Source organism: Charadrius vociferus, unplaced genomic scaffold, assembly GCF_000708025.1.
Source record: "Charadrius vociferus isolate BGI_N301 unplaced genomic scaffold, ASM70802v2 scaffold193, whole genome shotgun sequence".
Lineage (NCBI taxonomy): Eukaryota > Metazoa > Chordata > Aves > Charadriiformes > Charadriidae > Charadrius > Charadrius vociferus.
Genome location: NW_009647588.1, coordinates 695457 through 716208, shown reverse-complemented (window position 1 = coordinate 716208; position 20752 = coordinate 695457). Strand labels below are relative to the sequence as shown.

At 38.7% G+C, this 20752-nt stretch overlaps 1 protein-coding gene across 1 annotated transcript in view; it reads left to right on the top strand.

Moving 5' to 3' along the window:
* Window positions 1-5993: 5993 nt before the first annotated feature.
* Window positions 5994-20752, top strand: part of FAM135B (family with sequence similarity 135, member B) — a gene marked incomplete at its 5' end in the record, with an annotated part of 57721 nt that continues 42962 nt past the window's right edge. Inside the window, one exon of the mRNA XM_009880979.1 lies at window positions 5994-6120. Within this exon, the coding sequence (XP_009879281.1) occupies window positions 5994-6120 (127 nt within the window). The remainder of the gene's footprint in view (window positions 6121-20752) is intronic.

Genomic DNA, 20752 nt, shown 5'->3' with positions numbered 1-20752 from the left:
TATACTTTCTTCCCCTGAAAGATTTCTGGAAATGTAAAGCTGTGTTTCAGCACCAGAATGCTACTATCTGTACAGTCTGGTCTCCCCAAAGCTGTGCTTTGTCTAAGGACTGTGCAGAATCCATCTCACTCAGTGGCCACAGCATCTGCAGTCCTACTTTGGCTCTTGGGCTTCAGTTGAAAACATTTTCAATCTGAAACAAAACAGAACAGAATAAAACAAGCCACCAAGGGAAAAAAGAAAAAAGGAAGACTTTAAATTGCTGCAGATAATCAAGATCCTTCATCACAAACAGCTAACAAACCTGTTTTCTCTTGTTTGCACAGGAAAGAGTTTTAATTTCCTCAGCTGTCTGATTCTCCTCAACTTTCTATTCTCTTCCTCACTTCCATGCATATGTCTATGTGAAAAAACAAAGTAGACTTTCAGGATATTCCTTGTTAACATTGAATTCTTAATTGCCCACATCCAAATCATTGTATGAGAAACAAGAAATCTTGGTGGCATCTGAGATGGGGAAATAATATAATAAAAATTTTGCAGTTTGAGAAACCAAGACACTGATACTGAATTTTTCAGTGCCTTGAGCTTGTTCTACTCTGGGAAGAGGAAAGAGAATCAAAGGGACACAGGGTATTTAAAGGTTTCAGCCCTGACCTAGTTCTACTCTGCTCCACTGCACTGAGGAATCAGGTCAACCCTGGCCATCCTTGAGCAATTTTCTCTTGCCTAAATTCTTTTATCCCCAGGCATCCTCCTGTTCCTCAAAAGCATGACTGATATATCTGTACGTGATACACACACTGTACTACCCTATGCACCTTGAATCTGGGTGCAGACTATGCAGGTCAGTTTTCCCACAATTGTAAGTGTGGCTGGCACCTACTTATGGGCAGCTTTTATCTGAAACTGCCACAGATGTAATCCTGAGTAGTAAGGTTCATGACTTATTTTCCCTCTTGTCCTGGTTTCAGCTGGGAGCGAGCTAATTTTCTTTCTAGTAGTTGCTGTGTTTCAGATATGATATGACAGGAATGTCAATAATGTGTATAATTTTAGTTGTGCTAGGTGATGTTTATACTATTGAAGGACTTTTGTCAGCTTCCCACAGAAGCTGAGAAGGAGCATAGAGAGAACCTTCCCTTCCCTTCCCTTCCCTTCCCTTCCCTTCCCTTCTCCTTCCCTTCTCCTTCCCCTTCTCCTGGTCCTTCTAGAGAGAAGGGGGAAAACTTTGTGAGCAGCTGTGTGATCCTAGATGCCAGCTGGAGTTCAACAACTACACCTCTCCATCCTACTTGCAAATAAATTAGTCTGCTGAAAGAAAATGGAATATTTATGCAGTAAAGAGCTATTGCTTCCATAACATGTTTATTAAAAGAATACTGTTTTATATTTTGTTTCCTCTAAGAATTCTTGCATAATAGCTGGATGATTTTTCCTTTGAATTTTCTTTTACTTGCTACTGTTTGTTATGTATCTGCAAAGATGGACTTCTACTTTGGCATGCCATTCTCCTGACCTACTAGCTGAGAAGTCACATAAGAAAAAAACTGATGATTTCTAAGTCAAACTTTCAAAAAAAAACCAACCCCAAAACCAAAAAGAAAAAAAAAAAAACAAAAAAACCATCTGACACTAAATAAATATCACCACATGACTTTATCTGCTTTCAAGTTTTATAGCAACTAAGTTTAAGTTCAGGACAAATGAACCAGCATTTTCCAGCAGTCAAAATCACTACAGTTTTCAAATCAGATTCCTCCCCGACTCTGTTTGGGATCTAGGGAGAGATGTCTGTTTCCATTGCAAATTTTATTTTAATAAATCTTATCAGTTTTACTCAAGAAGCTCACGGTGTTTTACAGTCACTGATTATAGCCTTAGTGAAACTCCTTGTGTAAGAGAGAAACATGTCTTGTGTAAGAGAGAAACATGTTTCAAAAATAAGTAGTAATTTGCCAAAAGCTGTATTAAACTTTCGAGTTAAAATGCTGAGGGAGATCTGTGTTGTACATTACATCTTTCCTGATCTGTGGGAGTGAGAAGGAAGTTCATGGTGAAATGCAAACAGTGCTGTCAGTGGAGGATGTGAGGGTTTGATTCTGATCTCCGTTATTTATATGGGACTTGATTACATTTTTCATTCTTAAAATCACTAATATTTTATGCATAAGGACTGAGGGAAAAAGAAGTGATTTTTCCATAGGATCTGACCTAAATGGGATGCAAGTTCATTTCCTGAACTTCCACTCCTGGTTTAATCACATGATTATCATTTCTCACCATTTGAAATGTGATGATTGTGTTGAGTTTTGTTTGGCTGTTTTTTTGCAGTTTGACCATTTCATATAGTGTGAAATAGTTTTTTTCCCAAGCAAGATTCAGATCCCGATTTGTTAATTTTTCTGCACCATTCTGCTGAAAACTACAATTTGTGAAGAAATTAAGTTTTGCTTACCAAAAAACCCAAAAGGTCTTGAAAATTTTCATTCACTTGAAAAAAATTGGAGGAAAAATAAAAAAGATTATTTCATTTTGGGGCAGTTTAATCTCAAGGGGAATATTATGTTTTATTACGCTGGGAAAAAAAAGCAAACCACATTTATTCTGAATTACTTCAATAACACATCTGACTTCTCATTTATCAAGGCCAATCCATTTCTTATGCTAGGGAACTGTCATGTCATTTTAATGTTAGAGAATTGTCCACAGAAGATAAAAAACAGGGAAGGATTATTTAATATTTTGCACCATAGAAGAACTAAGAGGTGCCACATTCAATTCTCCAACAGCAGGTTCAAAAGAAACAGAAAGTGCAGCACATATTATAACATGTGATTCATTCCAAAAGATGTTACAGAGGCCAAAAATATAAATCAAAAATGTATGGACACAAATTCATAGAAGGTAACTATGGCTGCTGGAAATAATGCTGTGAATTTAACCTCTGAGTCAGAAAGTTCTTAAATTTTGATTACTGGTATCTTGCGGGCTATGCCACTGGAAAAAAAAGGACTTTTCAAGGCAGTTTAGTATAGTATGTGTCCATAGGTGGCTGCTATAAGAACTATGAGACTCCTCTGAAGGACAAAGACATCTCATGGATAAGGTTATCAAAACAACAGCTCCAAAACAAAAAGGAAAAAAAAATGTTGTTTCTTTCACTGAAAATATTATTAATTCTGCATACATGTTCATTCTCTCAGACATGCACACTTTATCTTTTTTGACTTTTTTATCCTGACTCCAAATAAAAGCTAAAGTAAACATACAGGATGAAGATCTAAATGTTGGTACTAAATCGATAATAAATAGATAGTCCAAATGGACATGCAAATAACCAAGGTTCAAGATTCATACAGATGAGTATTTTTGCAGGAATACTTGGAAAAAATAAATACAGAAAGTTAAATTCGATGTAGCAAATTAACCTGTTATTGTTAATCAAAACTGCCTTCATTTATTATGTACTTCAGAAAACATTAGGGGAACCTCAGCAGTTTGTAAGCCTTCCAGTTAAACTTTCCCTCAACAGAGAGATGACATTTTGGCAGATTTCCCAAAAAAGGTTTTTGTTTTACGGTTCCATGTGAAATCAATTTCCATAAAACCAAGAGATTAAAATCCCTTCTCTGCGGTAAAAGCAAAAGATAAATAAATAAAAAAAAGGCATTAACAACTGCTTTTCTGCCCCTTAAAACCTTTGAAAGCTTTGCTAATATTCAGATGAGGAGTTTTGCATTTGCAGGCAACATTTGTTTAAGCTTCTGTCTCTGATACCACAGCCATCATTTTTTATTTCAGCTTCTTGAGCCTTTCCAGCAGACCAGGGCAGACAACATCATCCAATAACAGCTGAAATTATTCGGAGTAGTGTTTATCTCTTGGCTATTTGAAATTGCTTTGGTTTATTTATTTATTTTTATCTTAAATGTTGCATGTAGGAAACACATAGAAAGACTTCATGCTTCTTAGAAGCAGCCAGCTGGAAATTTCTTGTTTACATAAATTAATATATACGTATGCAAGGCCAGATGTATGCTAAGGTTTTCTACACCATCCTTCCCCTTATGGGATGTCCTTTATGTCAGTGTGTGAATGCCAGGTTTATAGCAAACAGTTTTGACTTAGAGGCGAGGCAGGGATTTGCAATTAACCTCCTGAAACTGATCCAATTCCTAATTTTGCTTGAGATTCTTTTTCTGATGTTGCACACATCACTGAGTTTCCCTGCACATCAGAACCTCACCCGTTATTTGTGTGATAGCAAGTATTGCTGCACCTCTCTTTTGTCTTGTATCCTTGGCATAAGCATCCTTTCTTTTGTTGTTCATTTCCGTACAGCAGCCAGGACTCTTATCGGTCCTTAACATCTGAATCAAGTGTAGATGCCCATGAATTATGGCTGATCTGAGCTGATGTGGCCACGCGATACCCATCTACAGAGAGGAATAACCTCAGATTGGAAAGTTTTGGCAGGATGAATGGCACTGCCTTGTGCCTTCTGGCACATTACAGTTTTAAAATGTTTTTTGTGCTCCCCATCTTGGATACTTTTGTTCTTTCAAGGACACCAGGTCTCCTGGATATGATGTCATGCAGGATGCCTGGATGGGCATCATGTGCCTGTGGATGGTGATCCCAGTCAGAAAGCTGTAGCACAAACTCACTGGCCTTACCTCTGCACTGAGCAGAGCAGCGAATGTGTTTTTTTTTTCCTTTTTTCTCGATGGTTCATTATTTCAATTCCACCTTTGCCTACATGCTTTTTAAGAACATGGTTGCTTGCATGACTAAGATTCAGTGATTTGGCTCATTGTATTCACCACAAGTAGCCTGATTTCTCTCTTGAAATCTTGATGTAGTTTATGTACAGTACATGTTATAATAGGGACTAACAGCGTGGTTTATCTCACCTAAATTCAGTTGTTTGTGAGGGAGTCATCCTGGCCTCTATAGCCCACAATAAGAAGTAAGCACTCTGAGGGTGAAATTTGTCTGACCTATTTGATATCACTGCTTCAGAAAGAGATGACTCATACCCTGGAAATGCCGTTCGCCTCCAGCGAATATAAAGGCAGCCTACATCATTAACTGGGAGGTAGACATTTGCTCAGCTTAATCCAGAGGAAGAGCCCTAGCTATGCATCCAGGCTCTGGTGGGCTGGATGCTGAGTAAACTCCAAACAAGATGTTCCACTCTTAATGTGTTCGTGCAATAAGATAGGAGACATAAAGATACAGTCAGAAGGGAACACTGTGACCATAATAGTCAGCACTGAGAGGTAATGACCTCAGCACTAAACCAACTTAAATTTATCGGGTTTTTGAGGACGAATTTGGATAGCAGTGAATTCATGTTGCACATGGGTATGGGAGAGCACATCCCAAATGAATGGACTACAATCAGCAAAAGGAAATGCAGTTTTTGGGATGAAGTCTTGTCATTTTGGTGCTGGAATTTTATGTCATGGGACAGTAAGAAGTGGGAACTAAACTTCCAATCTGTAATAAAAGATTGGGATAAGCTATAAAGGATATTTATAGTTAAGAGAGATCTTGCACAATTCAAAGAGGAAAGGTGAAAGCCAGAGAGAAACATGTTGCATCAATCAAGATGCAAGTTGATGAGAAGTCAGATAAGAATATTATCTATATGGATAGATGGAAAGTTTTCATTGTTGAGATGTTATGCTGGAAAAAGATCTGTAAGACAGCAGAGAAATAACTGAGTGAAAAATAACACTCAAGTCACTGGACCGAATACCAAGAAAGTAAATTCCATTCACATAATTTGAGCTAGTGCATACTGGACAATGTTCCTTTTGAAAGCGAAACGCGGACTTACAGTGTCAGTTTGAAGTAATTTAAAGTAAAAACCACCACCACCAAAACCAAAACAGCAAGCATTCTCTAAGGAAGGAAATAGCACTGGGACAGTATCTAACAATACTTCTCTGATTATTTTTCTTCTCAATTTTTTCTTCTTTTAGTTTTGCTCGTCCAGGGAAAGGTTCATGGCTTGGTAAGGGCAACCTGGAGTCGGGACCAGACCAGTCCAGTATGTCATTAGAAAATCTCGTGTTTGGAGCTGGCTACTGCAAACCCACTGCTTCAGAGGTAAGGAGGATGAACAATTATGTCTTACTCCCATTTGGTCACACAGAGTGTCCACATTATCCGTGAAGAACGTGCCCTGCTGTATATTGCTAGTAGAGGGATGTTGTTGGAATAAGAACCCTTCAAATGTTTCTGCATGAACCACCTGGCACTTGGATACACCGTTCCTGGGTGTTCAGCCCCTGCCTATATGAACCATTTCAGAAAAGTTCACAATGTATGGATATACCCCTGATTGCCAGGGACACTTTTAAGGAGGGATTCACCTGACCAGGTGTCTGCTGTAAGGTGAAATTAATTATTCAGTGAAAGATCCTTGCTTTCAGGTCTTATGTTCAACAGCCAGAGGACTTGAGTCATTTTTAAGGCTGTTTTGAAGGAAGGGTTTGTGTCTGGAGCATTGAGTATCGTGTGTTGGTGACGGGGTGTTACGCACATTGCCTTACTTGAGGTAGGTCCCACAGGTAGTGTATGTCTTACCGCAGGTGAAGAAGAGAGCTTCTTATGCAATTTTTAGTACAAAGTTGTTTGGAAAATAATGATTAATTGGGGGTTTGGGTTGTTGGGTTTTTTTTCCTTTTTTTTTAAAGTGCTAGCTCTGAAGTGTTTTTTGTCAGAAACATTTCCTCACACCTAGAGCCTCAACCCAGAATGTTGGAATCGTTAACTTGATAGGAAACCCTGATTCAAGGGTACTGATTAACACACTGCCCTCAGCTTGCCGCAACCTTTCCTGACGAAGCTGTTCTGTTCTGTATAAATATTAAAGATATGCTAGCCTGGAGCGCCTGGTACAGAAGAACTATCAGGAATTAACTCAGGCTGAGAGAATGTTTGCCCTGAGGCTGTTATGCGAACCACTGGGTCATTGTATGCTTTTGGCACACAAACTGACCTCAACCTCTGCCTCTCTGGTAGGCAGTCACTTCATATAAATTTAAATAACTGATTCAAGCATTTGTCTTTGTAGACTAATCTCATCTGTACACCACACAAGAGAGAGGTTTCTTAGGAGAGTAGATGCAACTTTTCATTATCCTCTGGACAAATCTCTGTTGTAAGATGACAAATGGAAAGGTTAACTTTCCATTCCCATTTTTACTTTTACTCTCCATGGAAAAATCTTAGTCTGCTGTGACTAGGAAACCTTATTTTCTTCCCAAATGTTTTCTTTAGCTGCAAACTCTATTTTCTACCTGTCTTTGTTGACTAATCTTTGATTATAGGCTTTTTTTCTTTTTTTTTTTTTTTTCATGACAGCATAATTGTTGTCCTAGCAGGTGACCTATTAAATACCAAAATGAAAGCACTCTGTCATCAACGAGCTTTAGCTCTCTGCTACCCTGCAGGTCATCAGAATGTCACACACCAAACAATCATAAGTATAACGCTGTACACTCCACCTTCACATGGTCAGATACGCATTTGCTTAGCTTCCGAAACCTCTGTGTGTAATGACATCTGTTCCTGATCTGAGCATCTTAATTTAATAGACTGTGATGGCCTTTTTGCATATGCTATTTGTGATCTATGAAAATGAGCAAAGACTGTTTATCTTGGTTTAATGTAGAAAATAAAAATTCAGAGTTTGAAAAGAAACTGCCGTGAGGGTAAAGCTAACTCCAAGTGAGGGCCTTGTGACTGACTGCTGGTTTATGTGGGAGTTTATATCAAGCCATAAGGAAGAGGAGTAATATTATTTCTTACAGTGCTGCAATGCTTTGCACTGTGTCAAGTTTACTTTCCTTTACACATTTGTAGGTTCCATGCCAGGTTGTTTGAATGTGTTTGTTAAATGTAACTTCAACTGGACTGTAGACATGTCCAGGTTTGGGGAATTTTGCGGTCACCATAAGTGGGCATGAGAATGGATCCTACCCTTTTCATTAGATGAAAACTGCAAGCCTTTCTACTGAATTTATATGTATATGTTTGGTTGGACTTTGCCTACTGCATGTCCAAAATAGTAACTATTGAATACCTTAACTCAAAATGCACCACACTTTTTTGTTTGTGGTTTGTGATTTGTGCATCAAATCTAATTTGATGCAACTGGCTACATCTAGGCTAAAACAATTAATATATCTTGTCTTCCAAGGGAGACAAAACTTCAGTGGGCATCAGAACATGGGAAAATGAATTTTAAAGAGACTTTGGTTAGTTCCTTTTTATGTCGTAAAATGCTGTGAAACAGGTAATGTTGGTCTATCCTGTTTTTTCCTCTGTTTTGTTTGTTGTTTTTTTTTTTCATCTCTGCAAAGCTGAGTTTGGATCCTTCTACTTTTCCTGTACATTTATGTGTTTTCCTTGATTTGAGAAGTCTCCAGGCTTAAGGTCTTAAGATGCATCTCCTGGGCAAGTGTCTTCTGTTTGAAGTCTTTTCCAGGGAACTGAAGCTGATTATTTAGTTCTCTGTAGGACAGCAAACAACTGAGACTTTCCTTATTTGAGGTTTACCTATCATGACTAAACCAAAAAGAGCTTTTTACCCTCCAACAGTTGCAGCTAGATTATTTTTCCAGAATATTTCCATTTGAGTGGAAGCTTGTAATGGGTAGGATCTCTTAATCATTCCTATTGAACCCTCTTCCTCAAGTCTAAGAGATGCATGGCTTAAAACCCCAGCAAATCACCGTTTCACTGTGTCTGAGGCACTTACTGACTCCAGAATTTATTCAATTTCACAGGTTTAGCATAAATTCTACAAATCATGAAGCAGATTGGCTCACAAAAGTAAACATTTCCCTCTCTAGTGTCATCATACTCAGTAGATGGACTAGTGGCATGGAATATTGGGTTTATTTGACAAGGTTTTGGTAGCAGAGGGGGCTGGGAGCAGGATTGGCTTCTGTGAGAAGACACCAGAAGCTGCCTCCGTGGCTGACAGAGCCAGTTCCAGCTTGGTGGAGTTGGACCAAGTTGGACCCACTGCTGGTCAAAGCTGAGCCCATCAGTTACATTGGTAACATCTCTGTGACAACATACTTAAGGGTAAAAAAACATGTGCAGCAGCTGTGAAAAAGAAGAGTGAGAAAATGTGAGAGAAACAACTATGCAGGCACCAAAGTCAGTGAAGAAGGAAGAGAGGAGGTGCTCCATGTGCCAGAGCAGAGATTCCCCTTCAGCCTGTGGTGAAGACCATGGTGACGCAGGTTGTCCCACTGCAGCTCATGGAGGACCACATGCCGGAGCAGGTGGCTGTGCCCTGAAGGAAGGTGTTTAATTTAGATTTGTTCTTATTTCTCATTCTACTCTGTTTAATTGGTAATAAATTAATTTCCCCAAGTAGTATTTTCACCATGTTTTGGCCATGTTGGTAATTGGTGAGTGATGTCCCTATCCTTAGCTTGACCATGAGATTTTTTGTTGTATTTTTCTCCATCTGTCCTGTTGAGGAAGGGGAGTGATAGAGCAGCTTGGTGGGCACCAGGCACCCAGCCAAGGTCAACCCACCACGCATGGTTCAGACAAGATTTAAACACATAGGTTCAGTAGAGTAGTGGCTGTATTTACAGCAGTGCTAAGCCCTCAGGAAAGTCAGAATTGGGATGAAATCTGATGTTAATACTACTAAGTCATGTTTTCCAGACATCTCTTGAATACAAAGTACAAGACTCTTATCTTGACATATCACCTCTAGGTCATACATCCCATTTTACCTCTTTCTTCCTCATAAAACATGGGTGCATCAAGGACCTAATTTTCCTTTTAGGCCCGTAGATTGACTGTGGAAGTTCTCATCTAGTTTATGTAGTTGTTTTGCTTTTTCCTTACTGAAAATGCAAGCGACTGCTTTCATTTCTAAAGAAAGTCCGTATCAATCATCAGCTCCTCTTGCCTCTTCCTGAGCTAATCTTCTGCATTTGGGCTGCTGAGGTGCCACTGCTTAATGATAGATCCTGAAAGCTCCTCGTTCTGCACTTCTGAGTTCTCAGTGCAGACTAATTATATGCCAGCGGCTTTAGACTGTACATGTGCATTTTCCCTAGCTCTCCCCCAGTGACTTCTGAACGCCACTGACAGTTTCCTCATATCCTGGCTTAGCAGAGTAGTTATAATAATTAATCCTATTTAAGCCTTGGTGATTTTTTTTTTTTTTTAAGTCTTCCACTCTCTTCCCACTCTACACAGCAAACAGAAGTCTTCCCTTTCTCTATTCCACCTTCACTCCCTCTCTATTATTTTCTCTCTATCTATACTACACTTTTCCTTTCAAGCACAATTAAGACAACAAAGATATGTCTTATTGAAATAAGAAGAATTTTTTTTTTGTCAGATAAATATGAAGTAAGATGTTTTTGTGGTTAAAAAACTAGTAGAGAACAATCTACAGAATAAGAAAATATGCTAGTACTTTCTCAAGCTTTCGTCAGCCTATAACCTATACTCATAGGGAATATATATCACAGTAGATGAACAATATGTTCAAAGAAGGATCATATCTACTGCAGGCTTGGGAGATCTAGTGAGGTGAAACAGACTTACAAGCTGTGCGTGACTGACTTCCCTCAGGGGCATGTGAATTCCCCTTTGGGTCTGCTAAATTGCTTTTCCCTGTGAGGAAGTTCAAGGGGTTGTTTCGGATGTTACAAGGTCTATATCTGTACGTCACACTGACTCATGTTTTCAGGTGATCTCAGCAGCCATAAGAGCTGAACACTGAAAAATATCTACAGATCCTACATCTACAATAAAATAAAAAGAAAATGTTCCTTGCAGAACTGAAAATTGGACAGTCACTTACACTTTAAGAGTTTTATGCCATGCACCTCTTCTGTATCCACCGTTGTCAGGCTGGTTTAATGTCTTTGTAATATTGTTCATCACATGCCTGCTGTGTTATAATCAAGTTGAGTCAATGACATACTGGTGGTTATTAATAAACTGTACTCACAGTAATCTTATTTTCATTTGGATAGCAGTTGCACTGCAGATAAATTGACTTCTAAGTAATCAGATTGATTAATCATATGACTTCCCATTAATAAGGCAGTGGTGTTTGATAAGAAGTGTTCGTCTTCCATCTAGCATTGATGTACCTGTCCCAAAAGACATGAAGTTTATGCCTGACACAATACAAGAACCAGGAGTGTCATTCAAATAAAATTGCATTGATGATAAGAGTTCTTTTCCACAGGCAGTTTGCTGATATTTTCATCTTTTCAGTGACATATGAAAAACCTAGGCTGTTTCAGCCTAACACCAGAACATTATTCAAACCTATATTTTCATGTCACAGAGGAGTCATCTGTGTTTTATTCTTCTTTTCTTCGGTATAGTTATGGCTCATTGGCCGCCATTCTTCACTTTTTCAGCTCTTGAGAAAGGAAGGGTGTGCATCAGAGAATAGCCCATGTAGGATCCATTGTAGGAATTGTAATATGCCCTGAAATCCCAGTTTAACTGGGAGAAGAGGAATATATAGTTGCAAACTTCATCCCTCTTCAGACATAGGAACCTTAATGTAGATATTCCTGTTACCTTTTTTTGTATTTATTGGCACAGCAGCCATTTTTCTAACTTAATTCCATCATTCCCCATTGTTGTTCCATTTCTTTTTTTTTTTTTTTTTTTTTTTTCCTGGCATCTCCTGTGTTCTGACACCAAAACAAAATTGTATGAGAAAGGGAGAGAGAGGGAGGAAGAGAGGAGGGACAGGAGGAAGGCTGAGGGACAGAGGTATGGGTGAGGGAAGGGAAGGCAAGGCAAAAAAGGTGTTAGCTTTGCAAAAGAACTAAAACTTTGCAAAGTACTAAAACTCCACTATTTCCTTCTAAAGGAAGGGCAATGTGTATTTTTCTCTTTTTTTCCCCTTTGACACTAGCAGAGATGCTCTACCTCCTGCTGGAAAAAGAAAAAAAAAATATATAAAAAGGACCTGATGTGTCTAGAGGGTTGTAGAGTTGCTAAGCCTTTTTTTTTTTTTTTTTTTTTTTTCTTTTCTTAACTGTGTACCAAGGGAGAGGTTTCACAAACAATATCTGATTATTTTCAAACTTAAGACACAGTTAATATTCTGGTTTTACCAATTTAGAACTTGCATATGTAAGATTGAAGATATATATTATTTAACATTAAAAAAAAATAAATTGAACACCCCCCCAGTATTTAAAATAGCTTTTACTTATAATTATTCCGTATAACTAATCCAAATTGCATAAGTGTAGTTTACATCACAATTTCACCTGAAATTGTTAATCTTACATGAAAATGGCTTTATTTTTGGTCTCAGACTTCTCTCCTTTCGTGTGAGTGTGGTATGGAAAGCACCTCATCCATGTGTTAGCATGTGTTTGTAACGGGTGGTTTTAAAGGAACAGGATTCTTTCAGTGTCTCACTTATGCAAATGATGAATAGTTGTGATTGGGACTCCAGCAGATGTCCAACACATAATTATTCTGAAATAGTAAGAGAGCTGATATACTGTTCTTTATAAGGTATAATGACAAGTATCTTTAATCAGTGTGTTCAGGGCACCATTTGTGATAATTACTGATGAAGTCTTTAATCTTCAGTTGCCTGAAGATAAATGGCTGACCTTTAGAAAGAACTGAATGATTTCCTAGCTATAGCAGAAAACATGGTAACTAATAATGTGAAAATAACTGGTTTCTTTAATCACTGGCATATTTATTTTCTGTGGCTCTTACTTTTTGATCTGGCATATGCAGGGCACAGCAAGGCAGTGCTCTGCATTATAATAGAGTTCAAAAGTGAGATTAATTTGGGATTAGGCCTAAAACATGGTGTTGAAAGAGCTTTGCAATATTTTCACTGTGGGTGTTCAATGAAAATGTCATGAAATCATCTGGAGATTCTTGTGAGACTCCAGACTGGAAGGTGATGGAATCTCCTTCTGGAGAAAATCCTCAGGAATTGCTCATATTGGACTGATTTTTTCCTTTTGAAAATCAATAGAATTTGCATAGGACGTTCTACTTTTCATATCTAATTTTTTGCTATTTTTCTGTAGTGCTTATGTATTGGAAATAATCAGGCTCTGCGTTCTCTTTACAAATCTCCCTGTTTCTCTGCATCTCACTGTGAAAAAGTCAATCACACCTAGATTTGTATAACTGAAAATGTTTCCTATGGCTAATTTAGAGTAGTTGTGAGTAGAGTGGTAAAAGGCAGCCTAAGTGTGGAGAATTTAATTCTCTTTCACAGCTACTATTACAGTTATATACTGAGGAACTTATTTAGCTTCCATCATCATAATTTCTTACTTTGGGGCTGATGTGGTTTGTATGGTCATTCACTTGACTGACATTCTTTCTGTTAAAGTTTTCCCTTTCTACTGATTTCAGTACTGCTTTTTGAGGAAGTTTGTAGGAGGGGGCTTGGGACAGGTGTTTCTTTCTTTCTTGCCTGAAATGGAGTGCACGAGCAGCAGGAACAGCCTTTCTGCTCTTCACTTTAGGAAATGGACTTGGCTGCTCTCTACCTTTTGATAGAGTGCTCCATGACTCAGTTTTTCTTTCTTCTCAGTATTTTTTTCCCAGTGGTACTTTCTTGAAAAATTATCTTCATATGCCCTAAAGAACACTACAATAATTCCCACTGACTGATGATGAGAGAGTTCATGAAAGGAGACCTAATCAACTCTCATAGCCTCCGAGCTGACGGCTTTTCCAACAGGAGCACAGATGCCAACAACAGCACAGTCAAGATCCATCATCTGGAAGCTTACTCTTTGCTATTGGCAAGTGTCCCAGACACCAGCTCAGGGACTGGGGAAGGAGAAGAGAGATCCCTTCTTTTTCCAACTTCTTTGTCTTGTTTTGTGGAAACAAATCTTCTAGTGACAGCAAAAGCCTGTACCTTTGTTCAAAGCCATCACACTAGTCATAACCCAAGAATCAGTTTCACAGCTAATATGAAATATAAGTTTTGGTACAGTGCTCGGGAAGAACACAGAAGTGTGATACCCGCAACATCAGCTTGTGAATGAGCAACTGCCCCTGCTCCAATGATCTCATGAGTTGTCCAAGGATCAGACAAGTTTCAGCAGTCTGACAAACAGAAAAAAAAAAAAAAAAAAAAAAAGGGGTAAGAGAATAGAGATGGGTCAGTGTGTTATGATTCTCAAAAGTATTGTCAGTCAGAGGTGAATAACATTAGACAAAAATTTAGCCAATAAAGATAAAACATTTTTTGAAGCTTCATGGCAAAATAAGAATAATTTTAGAACCTCTTCAGTACAAGTATAACTTCCCCTAGATTTGACTTAATCACATGTTCAGAGTCTGTACTGGAGTGTTTTGATGAGTGGCAAAAAAAAACAATTTTGCACAGAATGGGGTAATGCTTCAAGGAAGCTCTTTGCATAACTTAGGTATGACTTTTCAGATGGTTAGACATATGAGTATTTGGGTGAGAATCTGGGTCTGAAGATTTGTCTAGGGTAAGCTGGACATAGTCAGTATGCATATGAGCTTACACTACTTCTTTGACTGGCATAAAATTTGAGAAATCAAGCTTCCAGTCAGTCTGGTTTTACAAAAGTATGTACCTCTGCTGTTCCCAGCTTCATAGTACGGTATTTGAATAGGGCCTGGTGCGTTGATCCTGTCTGTGCACCCAGTCACTATGTTATCCCGGGATAGTTGGGTGTGTCATGAAGTGTAAAGTAGCTGCAGTTTCATTCATCTGTAGCCCCTGGTTTCTAGTAAGTCAGATAAGGCCAACAGCCTATTCCCATCGGTTTTCCTCATTGTCGTGTTCATAGAATGGTTTGAATTGGAAGGGACCTTTAAAGGTCATTGTCCTGGTTTCAGCTGGGTTAGAGTTAGTTTTCTTACTAGCAGCTGGTATGGTGATGTGCTTTGGATTTAGGATGAGAATAATGTTGATAACACATTATTATTGTTGCTAAGCAGTCAAGGACTTTTCAGCTCCTCATACTGGCCTGCCAACAAGAAGGCAGGGGGCACCCAAGAAGCTGGGAGGGGACACAGATGGGACAGCTCACCCCACCTGGCCAAAGGGGTATTCCATACCATATGATGTCATGCTCAGCATATAAAGCTGAGGGAAGAAGAGGGAAGGGGGGACATTCAGAGTTCTGTCATTTTGTCTTCCCAAGTAACCGTTATCTGCAATGAAGCCCTGCTTTCCTGGAGATGGCTGAATGCCTGCCTCCTGGTGGAAAGTAGTGAATTATTTCCTTTTTTGCTTCACTTGTGTGTGCGGCTTTTGCTTTACCTATTAAACTCTCTTTGTCTCAACCCAGGAGTTTTCTCACTTTTACTCTTCTGATTGTGTCCCAGGGTCTGCCCTGGTGGGAGTGAGCAAGCGGCCGGGTGGCACTTAGTTGCTGGCTCGGGTTAAACAATTGCAGTCATCTAGTCCAACCCCCCTTCCATGGGCAGGGACATCTTCAACTAGATCAGGTTGCTCAGAGCCCCGTCCAACCTGATCTTTAATGTTTCCAGGGATGGAGCATCTACCACATCTCTGGGCAACCTGGGCCAGTGTTTCACCACCCTCATCATAAAAAATTTCTTCCTTATATCTAGTCTGAATCTAACCTCTTTATTTTAAAACCAGTACCCCTTGTCCTATTGCTACAGGCCCTACTAAAAACTCTGTCCCCATCTTTCTTATTAGCCTCCTTTAAGTATTGAAATGCTGCACCTTGGTCCCCCAAGGTGTTCCCAAACTCTTCCCATATGCAAGAGAAAGCCATAAAGTCAGTTGAAGGCAATATATGTCTGCTTGCTGATGACTCACACCAAAAGTCATTGTCATCTCACAGGTTTTTGTTAGTTCTTGAAGCAATCTGCAACATCTCTGTTGGAATTAGGTCTACCTGGCATTTATAGACAGACTTGGCTGATGAGAAGCAAGGTTGAAGGCCTGAACAGGACAGAAGAGTACCTCCAAAGCAGTGTTAAGTCATGTTCCTTGAGGTGGTAAAACACTGTTTCTGCTCTAAATATTTTGCCTCTTTTGTAAACAAATGCAGTTTGACTCTCCAGAGCTGTTAGTCAAACCCTCTTTCTCCTCTATTGAACTCACTAGAACTATTTTATTTAAAACCATAAAATGATGGCCTGCAGAATAAATGGTAGGCTACTCAAGGCTCATGAAATTTGATTGTCTTTGAGTGTAAATTACTCGAGGGCTGGTATATGTACTATGCATAATACAGAAGGTAACTCCTGGGCTAGGAAAAAAACCTGTGAAAATGTAATACTTATGTAAATTCATACAGCTCCAGCTATTCAAAAGTTCCCCGTTTTGTTGCAGTAAATTATAGGGAATTAATATAATTGCCTTAAAGTAACACACCCAGGAAAGTTTCTGATTAGCCTTTACTTCTGTTTCAGTGTTAAAACAAAAATTGTGGATTTCTCAAGTGACAAAAAGGACTGTATAATTGGCTTTGCAATTTGATATATGTTTGCATGCATGTCAAAGAGCTATAAATGATTCATTGCCTGAGAGTGTCATAAGTGAAGACTTTAGGAATGCAGCATAATGACAGCATTAGACATTGAGCTCTTTCCTGGCAGCAAAGGCACCCTCCCACATCAACTAAAGCAGACCAACAATATAAGACCTAGTCCGAAGCGGAGCATTTCTTGTGCAGAAAAATTGTTTGCAATTATTTACAATTGTAAATGCAATAATACAATTGTAAATACAGCCCTGTAACCAGGGCTGTAAATGGTTATTTTGGGGTGTGATTGCTTGAAATAAGGCAATACTCCAGAAAGAACCGGTTTTGAAATATTGTTAAGAGAAAGAGCCAATGGACCTCATTTGGTCACTCTGAAAACTTGAATTATCTGAGTGATGGAACTTTCTGAGCCACAAAATTATCTTCAGTAAAATAACTGGGAAAATAATGTAAATTGATTTATCTTACTTCATTTTACAACAAACCTTGGAGTAGGATCTTGCAAGAGATCTGTTGATTATTTTTAACAATACAAGCATAGACAAAATTTGGGCAACCTGAAAAACAGCATATTTAGAACCAACAAAGCGATTCATTTTTTCTCCAGTCTTATAGACCATAAGATAGCTGGTATAACACAATCCTGGAAGGTGCTTCTGTGAACTTTGTAGGGTTTGCTGCAATTGTGCAAAATGACATTGTGGACAATTCCGACGGTCCTTGTTCAGAAAGGATGGGTACTGTGAGGGCTGTGGCATAAACCAATATTTGGGCAATCTGAGGATGACTTTTCCTGAAGATATGCAATTTCTGAAGCTGTCAGCGCATAAGTTTGGATTTTCTTTTCATTGTTTACCTCTGTCTCCTCAGTGAATATTTGATACTTAAATATGATAGGTTGCAAAACACAAGACTTGTTGGACTTCTGTCCTGATCCAGCTTGAGACATCCTATACAAACGAGCATATTTTGCTCACATCTTTGGGGAAAAATGAAAGGTCAATTGTGAACCAAGTAGAAAGAGGGGAATAATGCAAGAAAAATTGCAAATAATAATAATAAAAAAATAATGGCTCTCTCAATAGAGACATGATTTCTTCCCACCTGCATATGACTCATTGGAACCTACTTGGTAACAGTGTGGCTGTGTAACAGACTGAAAGAAACAATAAAATAAAAAATCTGCCTTAGTAATGAAATGTCAGGCTGCTTAAAAAAATGAACCCATAAAGGTTGAAGTAATTTGTCACTGCCAAATGATAACTAAATATTTCCTATTTAGCCATTGTTTGACAGCATTACTAATGTTTAAATTTACCAAGTTCAGGAAGAGATCAGAAATAGTGTTATGATTGTTCTAATTTTTATCTCCCTTTGTGAAGACAAAGCTAATTAGCCAGTATGCAGCAACTGCTCTGGTTATAGAGATCTCCACACTGAATTCTGGGAGAAGCTCTAAAAAAAATAGATTTGGGTGGACACGGCTGGTGCCGTATCCTTTCTCTCCTATGAGACTCTTTGTGATCAAGAGCTCAAATGACCCACTGGGAAGCTATTTTCAGATAATACCTATTGTAAAAGTCATTTCAGAAGCCAAGCCAGTGGGAGTAGAATGGCAGGTTTCAAAGTGGTCTTGGCCACCTGCAGAAAGAGTCTGAAAAGAAAACGGTGCAATTTATAAATATCCTGTTCATAGGCAGGAATGTCAACATATCACAAATCCCAAGAGTCTCGTGTCCCTATACTCTTTCTATTAAAATAATTCACACGCCTTCTTGGTTTATTGATGTCACCATGCCATGTTGCAAGATGGTAGATACGTGTTTCCCACAGTTAATACCAGTAGGTGTTGATTAGAGAAAAGGCTCAGGACATTAACTTGATAGGGAATATAGACAAATGCTGTCATACACAAAGATCCTGTTTTATCTTTCTGTGTGGCATTTATTTTTTTGTCCAGCCTCTTTGAATTCTAGGTTCCCCAAGAGAAGGAAATAACCTATTTTATAATTCATGATGCTTGAATAATGGTCCTCCAATTTTCCTTGTGGCAGCATCAAACTCATAAAAGTCTTTTCTGCAAAATGTGAACTGGAAATGAGGAAATTCATCACCTCATTAAAGCGGGACTTGCTTTTTTATAATCTTTTTAGTATCTTTTCTGCAATTTTGTCCTGCCTTGTTGTCTATATATGCCTTTCTTTGGACAGGAGGATCCCTGTCTTTGCCTTTGAATCTTCCTTTCTGCGCAAATGTGAAACACACTCATCTCAATGGTATCTGAGAAACAAATTCTATTTGTAGGTCTTACACCATTCCTGAAAAAGGAGGTACAGAAACAGAGGACTATTTCTTGGAGTACCCAGCAACCCATCTCCTCCCATTTCTTATTATACATCTTCCAAAGTAACACTCCAGTCCTATGTCTCCACCTAATTTCTCCATAGATTGGGATCCATGTCCACTTTGTCACCATATTCCCCAGTTGCTAGCTGTGGGCTCTTTTTCCCTCTGCTCAGCTTATAGGTGATGCTGATACATAGTCAATAGACTGCATCAATGAGTTCATCTTTCAATTCAAATACATTTCTCTAACTCAGGTTACAGCTTTGTATAACTTGGGTATGATTTGTGTACCATCAGCGTCGTAAGTACAAGAACTTCCTGGCTGATATCATTTACTCAACCTCCAGATTTGGAACTTAGTCTTCAAAATAAACATTTATTTTCAGGCTGTAGTAACACTAAAAATCCATCCTTTGTGTTATGACAAGTTGGTGCTCCAGTGTTTGAGCTAATAGACTCTTCCTCTGTATATGGACATATTTGTGCTGAATATAGTTTTATTTTAAAAGAGCAGCAGGATGAGAAGTGGTTGTGCTTTTTAGGCTTAAAAAATAAACTTTGTGTGCTGCTGTCTCAAGGTCTTCACACAACTCAAGCACAGTTTGTTGGGAAATTTCACTGGGCCCAAGCTAAGTTTTCATTGTCATGATCTGCTGCGTAAACAAAGTGAGCTTGGTTGTTACAGGTAGATTTCTTTAATGAGACTGATGAGTTGATCCTATACTTAGTGGCAGGATATCAGTCAGGATCCTCCTCCTCTGATTCCAGTGATAATACTCCACCTTAAACTCATCAAATATTGAATTTTGAGGCAATTTAAGTGAACACTGAAATTTCAGAAAGCTCAAACGGAGCAGTGGTGAGACAAACGCACTGCAGCTTGGGTCCTTTCTGAAAACTTAATGACATGGAGAGGATGCAGTGTCAGCCTGGTTCTTCTCGTATACGTTGTAGGTGATGCGATTGCTGAGTTCAGTCCACCACATTTGTGGGAAACTGTGAAATAAGCATGTATTATGATGGCTTGGAATATGTTTTCCATAGGAACATCCTCTCTCCATCCTATTGTTTACTGTTCCCCAGCTTAAAAAGTTGCTACGGCATCCTGTGCTATGTTACACAGCTCAGGACATGGTAATTTATCTAGCTTCACAACGTATGGATGAGTTTAGAGTATGTTTTAATTTGTATCTGTAGTGCATTGAGGGAGTGTGAAAAGTTTGTTACGGTGCTTAACTCACAAGTCTTGAAATGTGAAGCCACAATAATTAGATAACGTGTAACCACTATTAAAAATGTCTTTAAAAAAAAAAAAAAAAAAAAAAAAAGAAGTGTGTTTCATTTCACTCCGAACAAGGTAATACTTACTTTTTAAGTTGACTTAGCAGGTTCTTTTTTTTTTTTCCCAGTTTGGGCATCAAACTGTAAAATCAATTATTTCTGTAGCTCTAGTCATACGTGAACAGAGATCCAAGCCTGAAGTCACTTTCTCTCCGGCAGTGACTGGCAGTATTTAATAGAGCCTGGCATTTCTTAATAGGAAGCTGTGGTCCTCGCTGTTGATTTTATTAAATAAAGAGCATTTCAGAGTGACCATTTGCTTTGGGACTGTACATCAGAAAGCAATACTGAGCCAAGTAGTTTCGTGCATGCAGTATGATAGAAGTTCTCTGTGTTTGATAGCATATTGTGCCAAACACTATGAGGGAAATGGCATCTGCAAGAGAACTGGTTTTAACTAATTTATTTATCAAGTCCAAACCAGTCCACATGCTCTGGCAAAGTATCTCTGGTTGGCTCTTGTATCAGCCATGGCCATATCCTCCATCAGGCAACAAACACTGTGAGGACAACACAAGATGGGACCTTTGCTTCCCTAC